Consider the following 16,992-nt stretch of genomic DNA (forward strand, 5'->3'; position numbering starts at 1 on the left):
TACAGAATCACAGGTGAAATTAAAGGACATGAACAAATTTAGCTAAAAGAAAGAAATGGAAGAAGGAGGAATTTGCTGGAAGGTGTGAACAATTGTAACTGTTGCAACTTCGTTGTTGTGAACTTTGTGAACCAGGGACAAGTGCTGTTGGCTGCATGATTTATTTTCTGTGACCTCTGAGGTCATAACTTGGTTCTGGAGATGATATAAAACACTACCTAATCTTGTTGACGCTTCAAGTTTGAAAGCTGGAAACACTGTGACAAGGCTAACTGCAATTATCAATGTAAGCTAACAAACGACTGACGGACATTCCTTCATTTTATTCCTACAGAAATATGTAAACTAAAAACGGTGCTTTAGTACTCTGCATTACAGATGTAATCAGATAATCAAAAGTGCAAATACCTTGTAGCTACTTCTAAATTCTAAATATTGTCAGCCATGTTGGATTTTGAGGTGCAATTTATGAGAAGTCTAGAACTTTTTCCACTTGAAATCCTGGCTGCAAAAGTTCTTTCTGGTAGATTTTCTAAGTTAGAACTTAACCACGTAAACTCCTCAGTAGAAATGGTTTGTCTTGTTAAGTCACACACATTAACTAATCTGTTCAGTTCCAAGTTGTTGTTCTATGTTCAGGAAACCTAGAACTAAAGTGCAACTATCAAAAAAGAAAGTTGTACTTGTAAACGTTTGTATGAGGTCATGGGGTATTTGTTTTAAAATGTCTGAGAATCCATGGTCTAATCCTCTCTGTCATTGTACATAGAACCACCTCCGCAGTCTGAGCTGTTTCAAGCATGCAGTTGATCAAAATTATTTGCAAACATAGTTTCTAGTGTGCATGGAAACCACAGGTGTAAGCAAACAATGAGGTTTCCATCTATACACTAAAGAGAGACACTGTAGCTATTGCGTGTACAGGCCTACATTTCACACAATGGAGAGGTAAGGCCACGGGGCTGGGCTCAGGTACAGCTTTTGTCAAACATTTATTGACAAAAAGAGAGGAATGAAATGCCCGCGGTGTAACTGACAGCATGACTGTATCGTTTCTGGTCCTGTTTTTTTTTTTTTTTTTTTTTTTTCCTTCAGTTTTAATAAAGTTGCTGAAACCTGCAGGGGAAGAAACTTGGGCAGCAACACAACCATGATCTGTGCCTTACTTTTCATGGCACAAAGCTGACTTTCACTTATAATGCATTATTTATTAACCAGGAGGATAAGACCCGTTCAGAGTCAGTGGTTTTTTCAAAAAATAGTTGCATAGCTTAATGTAATACAATGATTGTTTTTTATGCTTTACAGGTGGCAATCTGATCTGATTTCCATCAAAATGGCACCCCAATTAAAGAGGTGATTAAAAGAACATTTTCATTTAAATTAAATACATTACAAGCATCAAAGTTACCTTGTATACGGATGTGTGTCGGCAAAGGCAAACTTGTCATATTTGTACCACAGTTTTTTTTTTTATCTAAACTGGAGGAAACCTAAGTGGGAGTGTGCAAAGCATTAACAGCAGGGGCAGCAAAACACTCATTTATTCAAGTGGGTTTTTCCTCTAATGAATAAATGTTGCATTTTTATGCTGCTGCAACAAAATCCATAAAGCACCTTTAACACAAAAAAAAAAAAATCCCACGCAGGAATAACCAGCTAGTTTTTAACTGCAGCCAGTGGAACATTTTTCTGCCTGACTGAGTCCCCCTAACATCCTGAACTCAGTTCAACCCCTGATGCTACCTACTTTCTCTATACATTACTGTCTGAGGGCATTTACCCTCTCAGTCCTGGGCTTATGTTTCTAATTGATGGGGCTAAAGAACCATTTCACGTTACAGTGAGAGACTCTGCACAGTATCCTGGTGAGACAGCGTCCACGGATGAGCAATTCCAATTTCACACCAGAAACCCTGCCCTCGTTTTCTCTGTCTCATCTCCTCCCATCTCTCCAATGAAGGGTGGAAAAGAGGTGAAAGGTCAGTCGACGAATTGTGGAAGGAATCATTTATTTTATTCTTTTTCATATGTTTTATTTTTGTGGAAATGTATTATTTGATTGGTACAAACTCTCAAAAGGTTCAGACCTCAGTAGTAAAATCAGAAAATTGAAAAAAAAAAAAAAGAAGTTAAAGCACTAAGCTTAAAGTGCAGCGTTTTCAGAGAAGTTTTACCCTGTAACAAAATAAAATCAAGTTCCCCCAGACGACCTGGATTTTTTTTTTCCCAATACAGGCTTTTAATTTATCTACAAAACCCTCCATCTAGTTTGATAATTATTTCAAAGACATCTTGGATCAGTGCAAACACCCAGGTACTTGCTGTAGTAGCGTTCAAATTGCGCTACTATAGCGTAACATTTAAAATGAAAGGCAATTCTTCCTTCCCTGAAAGCATATTAAATATGTGCCATTAAGTATTTTTTATTTTTTTTAAATGACAAATTTCATGTTAACTTTTTGTCTGGATTTTACCTTATACCCTTCCTTGCGGTCCTCCTGGCGGAGAGGCCTGCCGTTTTTCAGCCAACGCAGTGTTGGCTGAGGAAATCCTCCAGCAGCACAGCGGAACTTCACTGTGGTGGCAGCTGGCACCAAGTGAAAGTTGTTCTTCATCTTTTCTGGTGAAGTCCAGTATGGCGCGCCTGCAACCAGATAACAAGCCACGTTCAGTCATTTCCTGACAGTGTCGACTGCATCAACAGCTTGACTTCAGAGGAAAATGGGCTGGCTTAGTCCAGAGGCATGAAGGAGCGTGTCTGCAGAAGAATCCAACCTGAACCGTTCTTTAAAGAGGCCCCCTTTTTTTTTTTTTTTCTTGGCAACACTATCCAAACTGCCGTCTGCACAACATGACCTAAAGCTCTGAACTTCCACGACTAAACAAAAACACACTTTTCCTGTGGGCTCTGCAGGGAGCAACAGAAACCAAAAAAAGATCAGCTCTGAGGGGCTGGGCGTTGCTAGAAGGGTAATCGGACCATCACATTCAATTTTTATCTCATTCCACTTAACAGTTTTTTTCCTCCTCCTACTTCCTCCAATTACCATAGCTACCCTGTAAATCACTCGGCTACACATGGACGAAATAGCTGGAGGAACTTATCACGCCTGAAAAATCATTATCTCCCTCCATTGGAGAACATTTCTAAAGCTTTTTAATAATGAAATGCAGGTCCATCATTCCACATATTGATGTCTACTGTCTTTCTTGGGTTTTGTGCTCATATATTTCTATCTTCAGTCTCTCTGCACCTGGGACTGTGATTGTCTAAGCAGATGGGACTGAAGACTGGAAGAGACACTGAAAGACAAACAACAACCCCAAACGGTCCTCCACACCACCACTTCCTCTTCTTCTGGCCAGAGTGCAAGTGACAGAGGGAATACCCACAGATTACACCATGACTCATGAAAGCAGCAATGCCCCAGGAGAATATTTGCTCAAATATTTATTACTGGATGTCTAATCTGTGCACTACTATCAGGTGCTTCTCATCTTGCAACAGCAGCACTGACCGGACATGTCCAGCATAGTTGGATGGCTGCTTCAGAATCGGTTTTCCCTTCCTCAATGGGAGGAAAGAAAGAATCTTCACCTCTCAGTTCTTTTGCTTTTTCTGTGAAAGAATTTTACAGACTGTGGGTTTTCTGGAGCTCTTATAACATTCTGGAAAATGAAGCTCAAAATTACCAGAAACTGCTTGAATCGTTACCGGCTCTTATTATGTGCAGGTTCCGTACATTAAACAATACTGGAACTGACTCTTAATATTTAACAAAACCAAAATAAATCGACTTTACTTCAACATCTATAACCACTGACTAGATTTGTAATCACTTGTAAATATAGATTGGAATTTCCTACGCCAAATACAGATTCTTTAAAGCAATCTTTGTAAAAATCAAATGTTAAAAAATAAGAAGTTTTAGTTCTTTGTTTTAGATTTTGTGTTTAAGAACCGCCAATCCAGTTGAATTTAAATCTGGTCCTGAACTTAAAAGTTTTATTGGTTTTATTAGAGACTAAAAAAGCAGTGACAAAGCCCTTCTTGAATGCATCTTGTGCATTTAATCAATAAGTTAAGAAAGCAAAATAATAATACGTAAAACGTTAAAATTAAGCTGTGGTGTAGGTAATACAAGATGGGATTTATCATTAGAATATAAATCAAGTTTTAGTTGATTTTATTTCAGTAAAAAAAAATAGAAAAGAAAAAATTGTTTTTAAAACCAAACGTTTTTTTAAATTCCAATTTTCATTTTTTTTTCTTTACATATGCACACCTGGAGAAATAATAAACACACATTCCATGCTTTTCCAGACTTTTCAAGACAGTGTAGGAACCCCGTAAAACCGAAGCCTGAGTCGGCGCATCAGGTCCCGACTGGGTGAGGCTCCCGTTTCCCATCCTGTCTGTCCAAAGTAGCAGAACCATCAGACCTCTCCACAGATGAAGCCAAACTGTCTCACTGGCCCAACTGCTGTGGCCCCTCATCTTTCAGTAAGCCTTGTGCATCCGGACTCTCGCTCACGCACGGCTGTTTGTCCTCAGCTGGCCTCGGGTAAGCTGAGGTTATCTAACGCCGGCGCTGAGTCAAGATTTTTTCCCTCAAAGTTTCTCCAGAAAGCTAAATCCATCAATGTCCTTGAAGTTTACATATTACAGTTCACTTGCTCCTCCTTTTATTTATCGTTGCACTGATACAAGCTCCACTTGCAATGTTTCCTGAGAAAATCAATATGGAGACCTGGTGCTAAAATAGTAGTTCCTGCGTCGCATGTCTAGTTTCTAGTTCATTCAACTCATACTCACTTAACTGAACGCTGTCCGCCCAAGTGTCCTCTGACCGGTCTGTATCGTCCTCATCGTCCCCCGACCAGGTTGCATCTGCACAGAGTATCCATGGTTACCATCAACCATTCAGTCAACTCAAACGCACAAATGCCATCAAGCATCCGGAGACCTCCAGAGTTCCAATTCTTATTTTTTTTTTTGAGAACCAACTTTCAGTTCAGTCTTCTGGTCAATCAGGTTGTCGACTATTACTGCTGACCACACACCTAAATCCTCAGCAGATTCTGTTCAAAAAGACAAAATCTTCCTCCACTTCATCCCAAATCCACAGCCACTTTCTGATCTCAACCAACTCCTCCCCACCCAACCGTCTGTCCTGTCCTGCTCTGATCTGTCCTTCTCTGTCTCCCTGACTCACCTGTGACATTGACTATGAAGCAGACCGTGTCTTTGCCCACGCTGGTGCAGGCGTACAGGCCCGAGTCCTTGGGCATGGCATCACGAATCTGCAGCACCTCCTGTTCTATCAGTGTGCGGTTGTTGGTGCCCAGAGAGCCGCCATCTTTGGTCCAAGTGATGGTCCCCGTCACCGGCAGAGGACAACTCAGCTTCAGCACCTCGCCCGGGTGCACTGAGCACAACGTGGGCTTAAAAATTTGGTATTTGTTCGACGCCTCTGCAGAGCAAATGGGGAAGGTGGAAGTTGGGGGGGAGGAGAAAAGGATTGAAGCAGAGAGAGAGAGTGCACAAAGAGGAGGAACAACAAGATGAGAGAGGAAGAAACAAGCCATAGTTTTGGAACTAAAACACCACACACCATTTAAATCAACCTATGCAAGAGGAGAATTGAGGGAAGGAAAAAGCCCCATTATAAGAAACCATAAAACTAGAAATTATCCACTATCTCCCAGTCATTCGTTTGATATGGATCCCATGGAAGCCCAGTTCAGTTATCAGTTGATTTGCATAATCAGCAGATAGATTCATGCAATATCTGCGAAAGCAGCCGGTGTGGAGAAATTCCTAACAATTACTGTGAGCAGGTGAGTGTTAGTAGTCTGCATGTCCACACAATCCTGTCCAACCTCTAACGAGGTTAATATAGATGCCAGGCAAACTGGTGTGCAACTGCAAGCACTGAAGATAGCACTGAATGTCAGCCTGTCAGAGAGGGAAAGCAGCGAGAAAGGTCTGGCGGAAACGCTTGTCAGGCAGGGGATCTGGGAAGGTAGGGGGAAAACCCTTCTTCTTTGACTTTTTTTTCTGATTTCCACTGTGCAACTAAGCTAGAAAACTCCTGACCCGGCCAACTCTTCTGTTTTCTCTCTGTCTTGTCTTCACTCAGCTTCATAATTCCTTGGCCATGAAAAATCTACATCCCCTACAAAGGATGTGCAAAACTCAGCCAGCAAGCAAGAAATAGCACACTACTGGAACTAAAGCGCAATAAAACCTACATTTCTTGGAGGAAAACCAAATCTGCCAGCTAGTGCATATAACAAGTCCAGAATGAAGAGGGAGGAGGGTTTCCAATCCATGAATACGAGTAAGGAACTCTGGGATCGGAGAGATTGTAACTTACAAACACGCACTCATGCAGCCCTGAAATTAATTCCCTCACTTGACATGTTAATAAGGCTTAAAACTTGGAACACTTTCAGTGCCTTGTGAAAGTATTCACATTTCCCACTTTACACCAGCAAACATCCTATTTGTATTTAACAGAAGACATTGAAAGCTGAAGTATTTTCACAAAATAAAAAATAAAAAAAATCTCAAAAGCTTTCAACCCCATATTAAATCAATTTCTCTTAAGAACAGAACTGGCAGATTTGTCAACAGTTTCTCCTCCGTAAGCTGTGACTCTGCAGCTCCTTTAAGGGCCTGATGCTCTGACTAACACTCCGCTTGGCTCTCAAATTAGGGCCACACTGTTCCCAGTGTTGAATGGTGGAGTGAACATAGTCCCATGAGACATTTAAAGCTTGGGATATTGTTTTATTGCCTAACTCTGCTCTAAGCCTCTCTACAACTTGACCCCTGCGGTGTGTTTCTCGGTCTTCACGATGCTACTTGTTCACTAATGTACTCTAGGAGTCCTCTGATGCCTTCACAGAACAAACTGATGTGATTTAATTTCTGAAAGCAATTGCTTGCACTGGATTTTATTTATGGCTAGATTTTATGTGTAAGAATATTTTACCTTCCACTTTAAAGTTGTGGAGAATTTTGTGCTTCGAAAGGATGAATACATTAAAGTCTGTCGCGGTAACTTAGAAAAGCACAATATTCAACAGCAGGGATGCATGTTATGTTGCATATTTCACATATTTCTATTGGTATTAGTCTGATAAATAAAACTGGGACAATATTAATAACCAATGTTTATTTCAATCTAGTTATCATTTGTGCATGTGTTTCAATATCAGTGACAGATTGTCGGTTTCTTAGAAGACATGTCAGCGGTGTGATTGTTTCGAAAAGTTAGGGAAATATTAACACAATGTCAGTAAATATGTGTAAAATCACCAATTACAGCAATATTAATACCAAATATCAACATCAGTCCAAGTTCTCATATCAGTGCCACCCTATTCGAGAGGTGTGAAGTAAAACTGGAAGGAAGGCATTTTTTTTTTCTCTCGGGTGAAAATGCAGCAATTTCCAAAAGCTCTGTGTTTGTTGGAAACAGCCTAAGAACAAACCTGTTTAGAAAGATTGGAGAGAGGAAAAAAGCAGCAATGGAAAAGCAAACAAAACAAGCCAGTGATGATGGTAAATGAGGAGAGTTTTGGCTGGAGCCTGATAGGTGTAATTATAGAGGCAAAGGAACTCCCAGTTTTTCCCTACCTCAGCGCACCTTTTCAACAACACCCCCACCACAGTCATATGTGCTTGTGGTGAGCATGCATGTGTGTGTGTGTCGTTGAAAAACAGCAGAATGCATGAAACACACACACACACACACACACACACACACACACACATCACTGTTGAAAGGTTTGGGAAAGTCATCGAGCAACAATTCAGAAGTTGGGGCATGTGCGCAAACTTTGAAACAGTCCCCGCAGGCAAAGAGGCAGGTACAGTTCCAACATTGTCTTTGTTGCTGCTAAAGCGGAAATAATTAACCCCTCCCTTCCCAGAAAGGCCTGAATGTGTGGTCTGATAGGAGGAGGGTCAGGTTGATTGATGGGGAGCTGTCTCCGCTACCTTTTTACAACATTTCTACACCGCAAGCCTCCGCTTTGGCATTGCAGCTGCTGCAAGGTTTTCCCATTTATTAGCATCTTAAATAAGTAACTGCTGGGATGCGGGTGTGGAGAACTTTAAGATGATCCTGACATAACGAAGCAGCACCTGGGATGTGAATACACACATGCCAAAACAAGTACAAAAGCAGTGGAAAGAAATGTCTCTAAATCTTATTAAAGGACGTTTTGTCATCCTCCATTCCTTATCACCACTGTGTGCATCTGCCTCCCTCCATCAATCCCTCCTTCTTCTTCTACTGCCCTCCCTTTCCGCTTTGTCCTCTCCTTCCCTCTTCCCACATATCCTCAACCCCCAACCTACTCCCACCAGTGACCCCGCTGACCCAACGCTGACCCTTCCGTAACCTGCTGACACCTCTCCAGCATACCTGATTGTTCATGGGAACCTCTGACATTCAAAGAAGAGCGCACACAGGAACTCCATCGGAACAAACAGTTTGAACGGATTGCACAACACTTTTAATAATCTAGAAACAAATTACTTTCTCATTTCCCACTAAGCAGCTCTACTCCTCCTTGCCACTTTCATCTGTGTTCTTCTGCCCACGCAATTAGGTTTCAAAACTCGCTTTAGTGTCTCCTTTTCCAAAAAGCTACAGCAGGTTTCAGGCAGTCCCTCCTCGTTCCTATCGACGCTGGCGGTAATTAGTCCTGCAGCCCAACTGCAGTGAAACGCACACTGCAAAAACACAAAATCTTACCCAGTATTTTTGGGTGCAAATTTCTTAGCACACTTGAAATAAAACAAAACCAACTTACAAGTAAATTTTCTGCAAGACATATCAGCTGGTTTTGACAGTACGACTGTTCTCAGTCAGTCTTGCTATCTATCAGTTTTGCACAAACCAGGATGTGGCTATTAGTTGTATTTTTCTGAGTTGATCCATCTGTTATTTATTTCCACTTATCTTTGCAGGGTCATGGCAGCTTTGGTGCCTATCTCCAACAATTCCCGGGTGAGAGGGAGGATATTCCTTGGACAGGTCACCAGTAATGAAACTAATTTTTTACCATGTTAAAGTTAAAAATAGCTCCACAGGTTCAGCGCCCTGAGCACCAAAATAACACATGCAAACTAACACTCCACATCACCCTGAACTCCATCAAGAAATGGGCAATATTTTTTGTTGCAGGGGTCATCGTATGGGCTTAAAACTTTTATTACAATATTTTGTGGTGCTATTGTGATAACGACAAAAGTGACAATATGAATCATTTCTGTTTTTAGGTAACTGTATGGCTGTGACTGCAGGGCAAAGAGATCACAGCCACACAAACACAAATTTTCCGTTTGTGTGCTTCGTGGGACAACAGTCACATGTATTTATATTCACTGTCATAGAACAAACAGTGGAGAAAATAGTAAAAATAACAATCCTGACAATACGGACAGTTTTTTTTTTTTTTAAATCATTCCTTGTAATTTATCATGACAGCAGTAAATCAGGATTCTTAACGACATGAAAAATGCCATTTTGTTGTACTCAATTTTATTTACAATCATGCACTACTGTATGATGGCCTGTCATAAAATGCATTGAAATTTTTAAAAATGTGATAACGCGCCTATGAAGCTGCATGCGCTTCATCCAGTAGATGTTTAGATAAATTGAATTAACCAGTAGCTTTTTAACAGACCTACATGCATGAGCCAAATTAGTTTGGTTTAAGCCAGGCATCTGTATCTATGTGTACTTCTCGTTTCTCCTTTCCTTTCTCATCCGACACCTGAGCGTGCCAATTCCGATTCCCATCTGCATCCTGCTGCGAACCAAACGGCCCAACCTGGCACAGGCAGAAGCTTTTCCAGGCTCCTTATCAGGCCAGTGTGAGGTGGAACGGCGCAGCGACAAGCCAAGGCAAACAACACACTGGGACCTTCACGACCAACACCAGCCAACGGTAAGTTAATAAAAGTCCTCGTGTGAAAGCTGCGCATCCAGTCCAAAAAGCCCCCACCCCGAATCCTGTTGCTCACTAGCACACACACACGCAAACACACGCAAACACACGCGCGTGCACACAGAGTGTGTTTATGTAGAGCTCATTTCCACTGTCAAAGCCACACACTCCAGAAACACACTGCATGTCATTAACTGGCCAGCTGACACTTTTATGCATTTACAACTGCACTCCTACTGTGTAAATACTAGGGTGTTACAGATAGGCAGGTCTGTACCTCATTCTAACACAAAAACACTCTTACACAGAGTTTTTCACTTGTTTAGCATGAGCTCATTTTGTAGCTAATTACTGAAGAAAATCAGGTAGCAAAATACATTCCAGAACATTTCACAACATCCTTCTGAATGAAAACCTTAAATTCATCTTATTCCAGTGTCTGTCTAAGCATCGAGTCTCTTCCTTCTTGTACAATGGAGGCTAGATTTATTTAACTACTGGAGTATTTTGGAAAAACCGCCTCTCTGCTGATCAGAGCAGGTTTTTTTAGGAACAGAGTTTGGCAGCAGCTCCAGGAACGCAAAGCCAAACTGTGAGCCGACTTCAGTCAGCTGCTCTCATTCCAGGGTGCCTGGTGCCATGTTCATCCCACATGAACTACAAAAGGCACCCAATGTCAAAGACACACACCTTTCAGATTAGGCTTCATTGTTGTTCGGCTCTGTCAGTGCGTCTTAATCGCTGTGCAAACGGAGAGCGCCTGGATGATGTAAACACCCCCATAGATACTGAAGCGTCTGCGGCGACAACAATGGGTCTGTTGTGGAGGCTGTAGCCAGCGAGCTCGCTCCACTTCTTCTGTTACAGCGGCTACAGGTAAACAAACTAGCAGGGCCACCGGAGGTGCAGGCGTGGGCTCAAAGGAGACAAGACTGATATGCAATCTGAAGCATCTCCAGCAATCTGTGCTCCTCCACACACACACACACACGCACACACACGCACACACAGGCAGCGGTGTGACCCGAGCTGCAGGGCAGCAAAGGGTGGAGCTGCTGGAAATACTAAACATCTCTAAAGGGGAGGTTGTTGTTAGGTTAGAGGAAGAACGAGGGATTGGTATTCTGTCTCTTCGACATCTGCGTACTACAGGTAGCATGTCACTCTGATTCAATCAAGTACAGCCGTTCGAGCTGAACAGAGAAACTGGCTCAGATAAGATAGGACTGTGCAAGTTTTGCAATACTATGAAGAAGAATTTGTTGAACTTTCTCCAATATCGTCACCTTATTAGGACGAAACAAAGGGATGCCTGAGTTTGAAACAAGGATTCAGTTTTTGTTTTATGTTTGAATGATCAAAAGCATAAAAAACGCCAAGCTTTTATTTATAACACGCACGATTTGAAGAGGCATGTGAAAGTTAGAGTAAAAGTTCAGTCACTTTTACTCTGAAACCTCTGAATAAAATCCAGACCTACCAACTACCTCCTGAAGTCACAAAGTCTGTAAAATCAGTAAGCCATTAGCAGCATCATGCTGTGGGAATGCATTTCTTCATCACTGACAGGGAAGCCAACAGGGAAGACGGAAAATTAGAGACGAAAACTCAGAATCTGCCACACAAAACTTGAGCAAGGAATGGAGGCTCACCTTCAGAATGGCTCAGTTCAAACCTGAATCCAACTGAGAATCTTTGGCAATGTTTTAAAATGATATTCACAACTAAGCTGGCTTATGAATTAAAATCTCAATAAAATGCACCAAAGGTTGTGCTCATGCCTTGATAACCTGTGAGATATAAATTCTTTTGCAAAGCCCTGCATGCCTCACCATGTGACCCCTCGAAGGTCTACCCATCTTAATCTGCAGTCACATGACTTCACCGCTCACCAACTCTCTGTGATCTTTCCAAGAGAAAGAGAAGTCAAATATGCACAAATCCTCTTAGAACTTTCCTAGAGGATTGTGTAACGGCGTGAAGCTCCCTCCGTCCTCCCTGTGGCCACATAGCGTAGCGTTCGAGCCGTGTGGGGGCTCTGAACTCACCAGCATGGAGCCAAACAGTCTGGCATAGAACAACAAAAACATCAGGAGACAGCAGTTCAGGCAGCCTCTCATCAAGGTAGGCAAAGAGGGATACGCTGACCTCCGGGGGAAAGGGCAAAAGTAGGTAGAGTGTGGGTGTGAAGGAGAAGGGGGTTGTGGTTTAAAAAGTGATGCTCACTTGTTGGCCTAACTTAAAATTAGCATCCCGATTAAAGCCTGAGAACAAAGAGCTGTGGAATGCGGTTCACCGTCCGTCACAACAACTAATTAACTTGTCTCTAGCCAGACTGAGACAAGCCTAAAAATACTAGAAAATTACACTATAGCAGTGCAAAGCAAGTTTCTGAGGCGTTAGGAACGACGCGTTTGGAGTAACGCAGCAGAACTTTCCCTGTGCAGACGTGACTTTCTCTCCTCACCCTCTGTGTTCCTCTTCTAATGCAGGAAGGTTTAGTAGAGAGATGCCAGGATAAACACAGTCCCACCCTCGTTCTCCCACACACACACACACACACACACACACACACACACACCAGAAGGTCGCAAACCTGACTTTAACACTCAATCACACCCTGGACCAGCAGAGGGAAAACAGAAAAGTGTGAATCACTCACCCCCTGGTGTGGAAAACAACACCTCATCACTCTGAAGTAAATTATTCTCCTTTTGTTTGTTTAATTAAATCACAAGCTCAGTGGGAACTTGCAGATTTCTAATACTCTCCAAACACTTGACATCTATGGATAACTTTTCTNTGGAAACCACAGGTGTAAGCAAACAATGAGGTTTCCATCTATACACTAAAGAGAGACACTGTAGCTATTGCGTGTACAGGCCTACATTTCACACAATGGAGAGGTAAGGCCACGGGGCTGGGCTCAGGTACAGCTTTTGTCAAACATTTATTGACAAAAAGAGAGGAATGAAATGCCCGCGGTGTAACTGACAGCATGACTGTATCGTTTCTGGTCCTGTTTTTTTTTTTTTTTTTTTTTTTTCCTTCAGTTTTAATAAAGTTGCTGAAACCTGCAGGGGAAGAAACTTGGGCAGCAACACAACCATGATCTGTGCCTTACTTTTCATGGCAGAAAGCTGACTTCCACTTATAATGCATTATTTATTAACCAGGAGGATAAGACCCGTTCAGAGTCAGTGGTTTTTTCAAAAAATAGTTGCATAGCTTAATGTAATACAATGATTGTTTTTTATGCTTTACAGGTGGCAATCTGATCTGATTTCCATCAAAATGGCACCCCAATTAAAGAGGTGATTAAAACATTAAAAGAACATTTTCATTTAAATTAAATACATTACAAGCATCAAAGTTACCTTGTATACGGATGTGTGTCGGCAAAGGCAAACTTGTCATATTTGTACCACAGTTTTTTTTTTTATCTAAACTGGAGGAAACCTAAGTGGGAGTGTGCAAAGCATTAACAGCAGGGGCAGCAAAACACTCATTTATTCAAGTGGGTTTTTCCTCTAATGAATAAATGTTGCATTTTTATGCTGCTGCAACAAAATCCATAAAGCACCTTTAACACAAAAAAAAAAAAATCCCACGCAGGAATAACCAGCTAGTTTTTAACTGCAGCCAGTGGAACATTTTTCTGCCTGACTGAGTCCCCCTAACATCCTGAACTCAGTTCAACCCCTGATGCTACCTACTTTCTCTATACATTACTGTCTGAGGGCATTTACCCTCTCAGTCCTGGGCTTATGTTTCTAATTGATGGGGCTAAAGAACCATTTCACGTTACAGTGAGAGACTCTGCACAGTATCCTGGTGAGACAGCGTCCACGGATGAGCAATTCCAATTTCACACCAGAAACCCTGCCCTCGTTTTCTCTGTCTCATCTCCTCCCATCTCTCCAATGAAGGGTGGAAAAGAGGTGAAAGGTCAGTCGGCGAATTGTGGAAGGAATCATTTATTTTATTCTTTTTCATATGTTTTATTTTTGTGGAAATGTATTATTTGATTGGTACAAACTCTCAAAAGGTTCAGACCTCAGTAGTAAAATCAGAAAATTGAAAAAAAAAAAAAAGAAGTTAAAGCACTAAGCTTAAAGTGCAGCGTTTTCAGAGAAGTTTTACCCTGTAACAAAATAAAATCAAGTTCCCCCAGACGACCTGGATTTTTTTTTTCCCAATACAGGCTTTTAATTTATCTACAAAACCCTCCATCTAGTTTGATAATTATTTCAAAGACATCTTGGATCAGTGCAAACACCCAGGTACTTGCTGTAGTAGCGTTCAAATTGCGCTACTACAGCGTAACATTTAAAATGAAAGGCAATTCTTCCTTCCCTGAAAGCATATTAAATATGTGCCATTAAGTATTTTTTATTTTTTTTAAATGACAAATTTCATGTTAACTTTTTGTCTGGATTTTACCTTATACCCTTCCTTGCGGTCCTCCTGGCGGAGAGGCCTGCCGTTTTTCAGCCAACGCAGTGTTGGCTGAGGAAATCCTCCAGCAGCACAGCGGAACTTCACTGTGGTGGCAGCTGGCACCAAGTGAAAGTTGTTCTTCATCTTTTCTGGTGAAGTCCAGTATGGCGCGCCTGCAACCAGATAACAAGCCACGTTCAGTCATTTCCTGACAGTGTCGACTGCATCAACAGCTTGACTTCAGAGGAAAATGGGCTGGCTTAGTCCAGAGGCATGAAGGAGCGTGTCTGCAGAAGAATCCAACCTGAACCGTTCTTTAAAGAGGCCCCCTTTTTTTTTTTTTTTCTTGGCAACACTATCCAAACTGCCGTCTGCACAACATGACCTAAAGCTCTGAACTTCCACGACTAAACAAAAACACACTTTTCCTGTGGGCTCTGGAGGGAGCAACAGAAACCAAAAAAAGATCAGCTCTGAGGGGCTGGGCGTTGCTAGAGGGGTAATCGGACCATCACATTCAATTTTTATCTCATTCCACTTAACAGTTTTTTTCCTCCTCCTACTTCCTCCAATTACCATAGCTACCCTGTAAATCACTCGGCTACACATGGACGAAATAGCTGGAGGAACTTATCACGCCTGAAAAATCATTATCTCCCTCCATTGGAGAACATTTCTAAAGCTTTTTAATAATGAAATGCAGGTCCATCATTCCACATATTGATGTCTACTGTCTTTCTTGGGTTTTGTGCTCATATATTTCTATCTTCAGTCTCTCTGCACCTGGGACTGTGATTGTCTAAGCAGATGGGACTGAAGACTGGAAGAGACACTGAAAGACAAACAACAACCCCAAACGGTCCTCCACACCACCACTTCCTCTTCTTCTGGCCAGAGTGCAAGTGACAGAGGGAATACCCACAGATTACACCATGACTCATGAAAGCAGCAATGCCCCAGGAGAATATTTGCTCAAATATTTATTACTGGATGTCTAATCTGTGCACTACTATCAGGTGCTTCTCATCTTGCAACAGCAGCACTGACCGGACATGTCCAGCATAGTTGGATGGCTGCTTCAGAATCGGTTTTCCCTTCCTCAATGGGAGGAAAGAAAGAATCTTCACCTCTCAGTTCTTTTGCTTTTTCTGTGAAAGAATTTTACAGACTGTGGGTTTTCTGGAGCTCTTATAACATTCTGGAAAATGAAGCTCAAAATTACCAGAAACTGCTTGAATCGTTACCGGCTCTTATTATGTGCAGGTTCCGTACATTAAACAATACTGGAACTGACTCTTAATATTTAACAAAACCAAAATAAATCGACTTTACTTCAACATCTATAACCACTGACTAGATTTGTAATCACTTGTAAATATAGATTGGAATTTCCTACGCCAAATACAGATTCTTTAAAGCAATCTTTGTAAAAATCAAATGTTAAAAAATAAGAAGTTTTAGTTCTTTGTTTTAGATTTTGTGTTTAAGAACCGCCAATCCAGTTGAATTTAAATCTGGTCCTGAACTTAAAAGTTTTATTGGTTTTATTAGAGACTAAAAAAGCAGTGACAAAGCCCTTCTTGAATGCATCTTGTGCATTTAATCAATAAGTTAAGAAAGCAAAATAATAATACGTAAAACGTTAAAATTAAGCTGTGGTGTAGGTAATACAAGATGGGATTTATCATTAGAATATAAATCAAGTTTTAGTTGATTTTATTTCAGTAAAAAAAAATAGAAAAGAAAAAATTGTTTTTAAAACCAAACGTTTTTTTAAATTCCAATTTTCATTTTTTTTTCTTTACATATGCACACCTGGAGAAATAATAAACACACATTCCATGCTTTTCCAGACTTTTCAAGACAGTGTAGGAACCCCGTAAAACCGAAGCCTGAGTCGGCGCATCAGGTCCCGACTGGGTGAGGCTCCCGTTTCCCATCCTGTCTGTCCAAAGTAGCAGAACCATCAGACCTCTCCACAGATGAAGCCAAACTGTCTCACTGGCCCAACTGCTGTGGCCCCTCATCTTTCAGTAAGCCTTGTGCATCCGGACTCTCGCTCACGCACGGCTGTTTGTCCTCAGCTGGCCTCGGGTAAGCTGAGGTTATCTAACGCCGGCGCTGAGTCAAGATTTTTTCCCTCAAAGTTTCTCCAGAAAGCTAAATCCATCAATGTCCTTGAAGTTTACATATTACAGTTCACTTGCTCCTCCTTTTATTTATCGTTGCACTGATACAAGCTCCACTTGCAATGTTTCCTGAGAAAATCAATATGGAGACCTGGTGCTAAAATAGTAGTTCCTGCGTCGCATGTCTAGTTTCTAGTTCATTCAACTCATACTCACTTAACTGAACGCTGTCCGCCCAAGTGTCCTCTGACCGGTCTGTATCGTCCTCATCGTCCCCCGACCAGGTTGCATCTGCACAGAGTATCCATGGTTACCATCAACCATTCAGTCAACTCAAACGCACAAATGCCATCAAGCATCCGGAGACCTCCAGAGTTCCAATTCTTATTTTTTTTTTTGAGAACCAACTTTCAGTTCAGTCTTCTGGTCAATCAGGTTGTCGACT

The 16,992-nt window shown here is 41.5% G+C and overlaps 2 protein-coding genes and 1 long non-coding RNA gene across 7 annotated transcripts in view; 1 reads left to right on the forward strand and 2 right to left on the reverse strand.

Moving 5' to 3' along the window:
* Window positions 1–5,607, reverse strand: part of LOC103137630 (fibroblast growth factor receptor 2-like) — a 42,912-nt gene extending 37,305 nt beyond the window's left edge. For all 4 annotated transcript variants that reach the window (XM_007551445.2, XM_007551442.2, XM_007551446.2 and 1 more), the window contains exons 1-3: window positions 5,220–5,607; window positions 4,820–4,894; window positions 2,478–2,647 (exon numbers count right to left, since the gene is read on the reverse strand). In XM_007551445.2, the coding sequence (XP_007551507.2) occupies window positions 2,478–2,647; window positions 4,820–4,894; window positions 5,220–5,592 (618 nt within the window). In that variant the 5' untranslated portion in view covers window positions 5,593–5,607. The remainder of the gene's footprint in view (window positions 1–2,477; window positions 2,648–4,819; window positions 4,895–5,219) is intronic.
* On the forward strand, window positions 1–14,075 carry LOC107836174 (uncharacterized). The gene is made up of 2 exons (XR_001662034.1): window positions 1–857; window positions 12,794–14,075. It is a non-coding gene; the product is annotated as an uncharacterized LOC107836174 (long non-coding RNA).
* LOC103137629 (fibroblast growth factor receptor 2-like) overlaps window positions 12,995–16,992 on the reverse strand; it is a 15,909-nt gene continuing 11,911 nt past the window's right edge. For both annotated transcript variants that reach the window (XM_007551441.2, XM_016671180.1), the window contains exons 4-5: window positions 16,764–16,838; window positions 12,995–14,591 (exon numbers count right to left, since the gene is read on the reverse strand). In XM_007551441.2, the coding sequence (XP_007551503.1) occupies window positions 14,380–14,591; window positions 16,764–16,838 (287 nt within the window). In that variant the 3' untranslated portion in view covers window positions 12,995–14,379. The remainder of the gene's footprint in view (window positions 14,592–16,763; window positions 16,839–16,992) is intronic.

This window comes from Poecilia formosa, unplaced genomic scaffold (genome assembly GCF_000485575.1).
Source record: "Poecilia formosa unplaced genomic scaffold, Poecilia_formosa-5.1.2 Scaffold42, whole genome shotgun sequence".
Taxonomy (NCBI): domain Eukaryota; kingdom Metazoa; phylum Chordata; class Actinopteri; order Cyprinodontiformes; family Poeciliidae; genus Poecilia; species Poecilia formosa.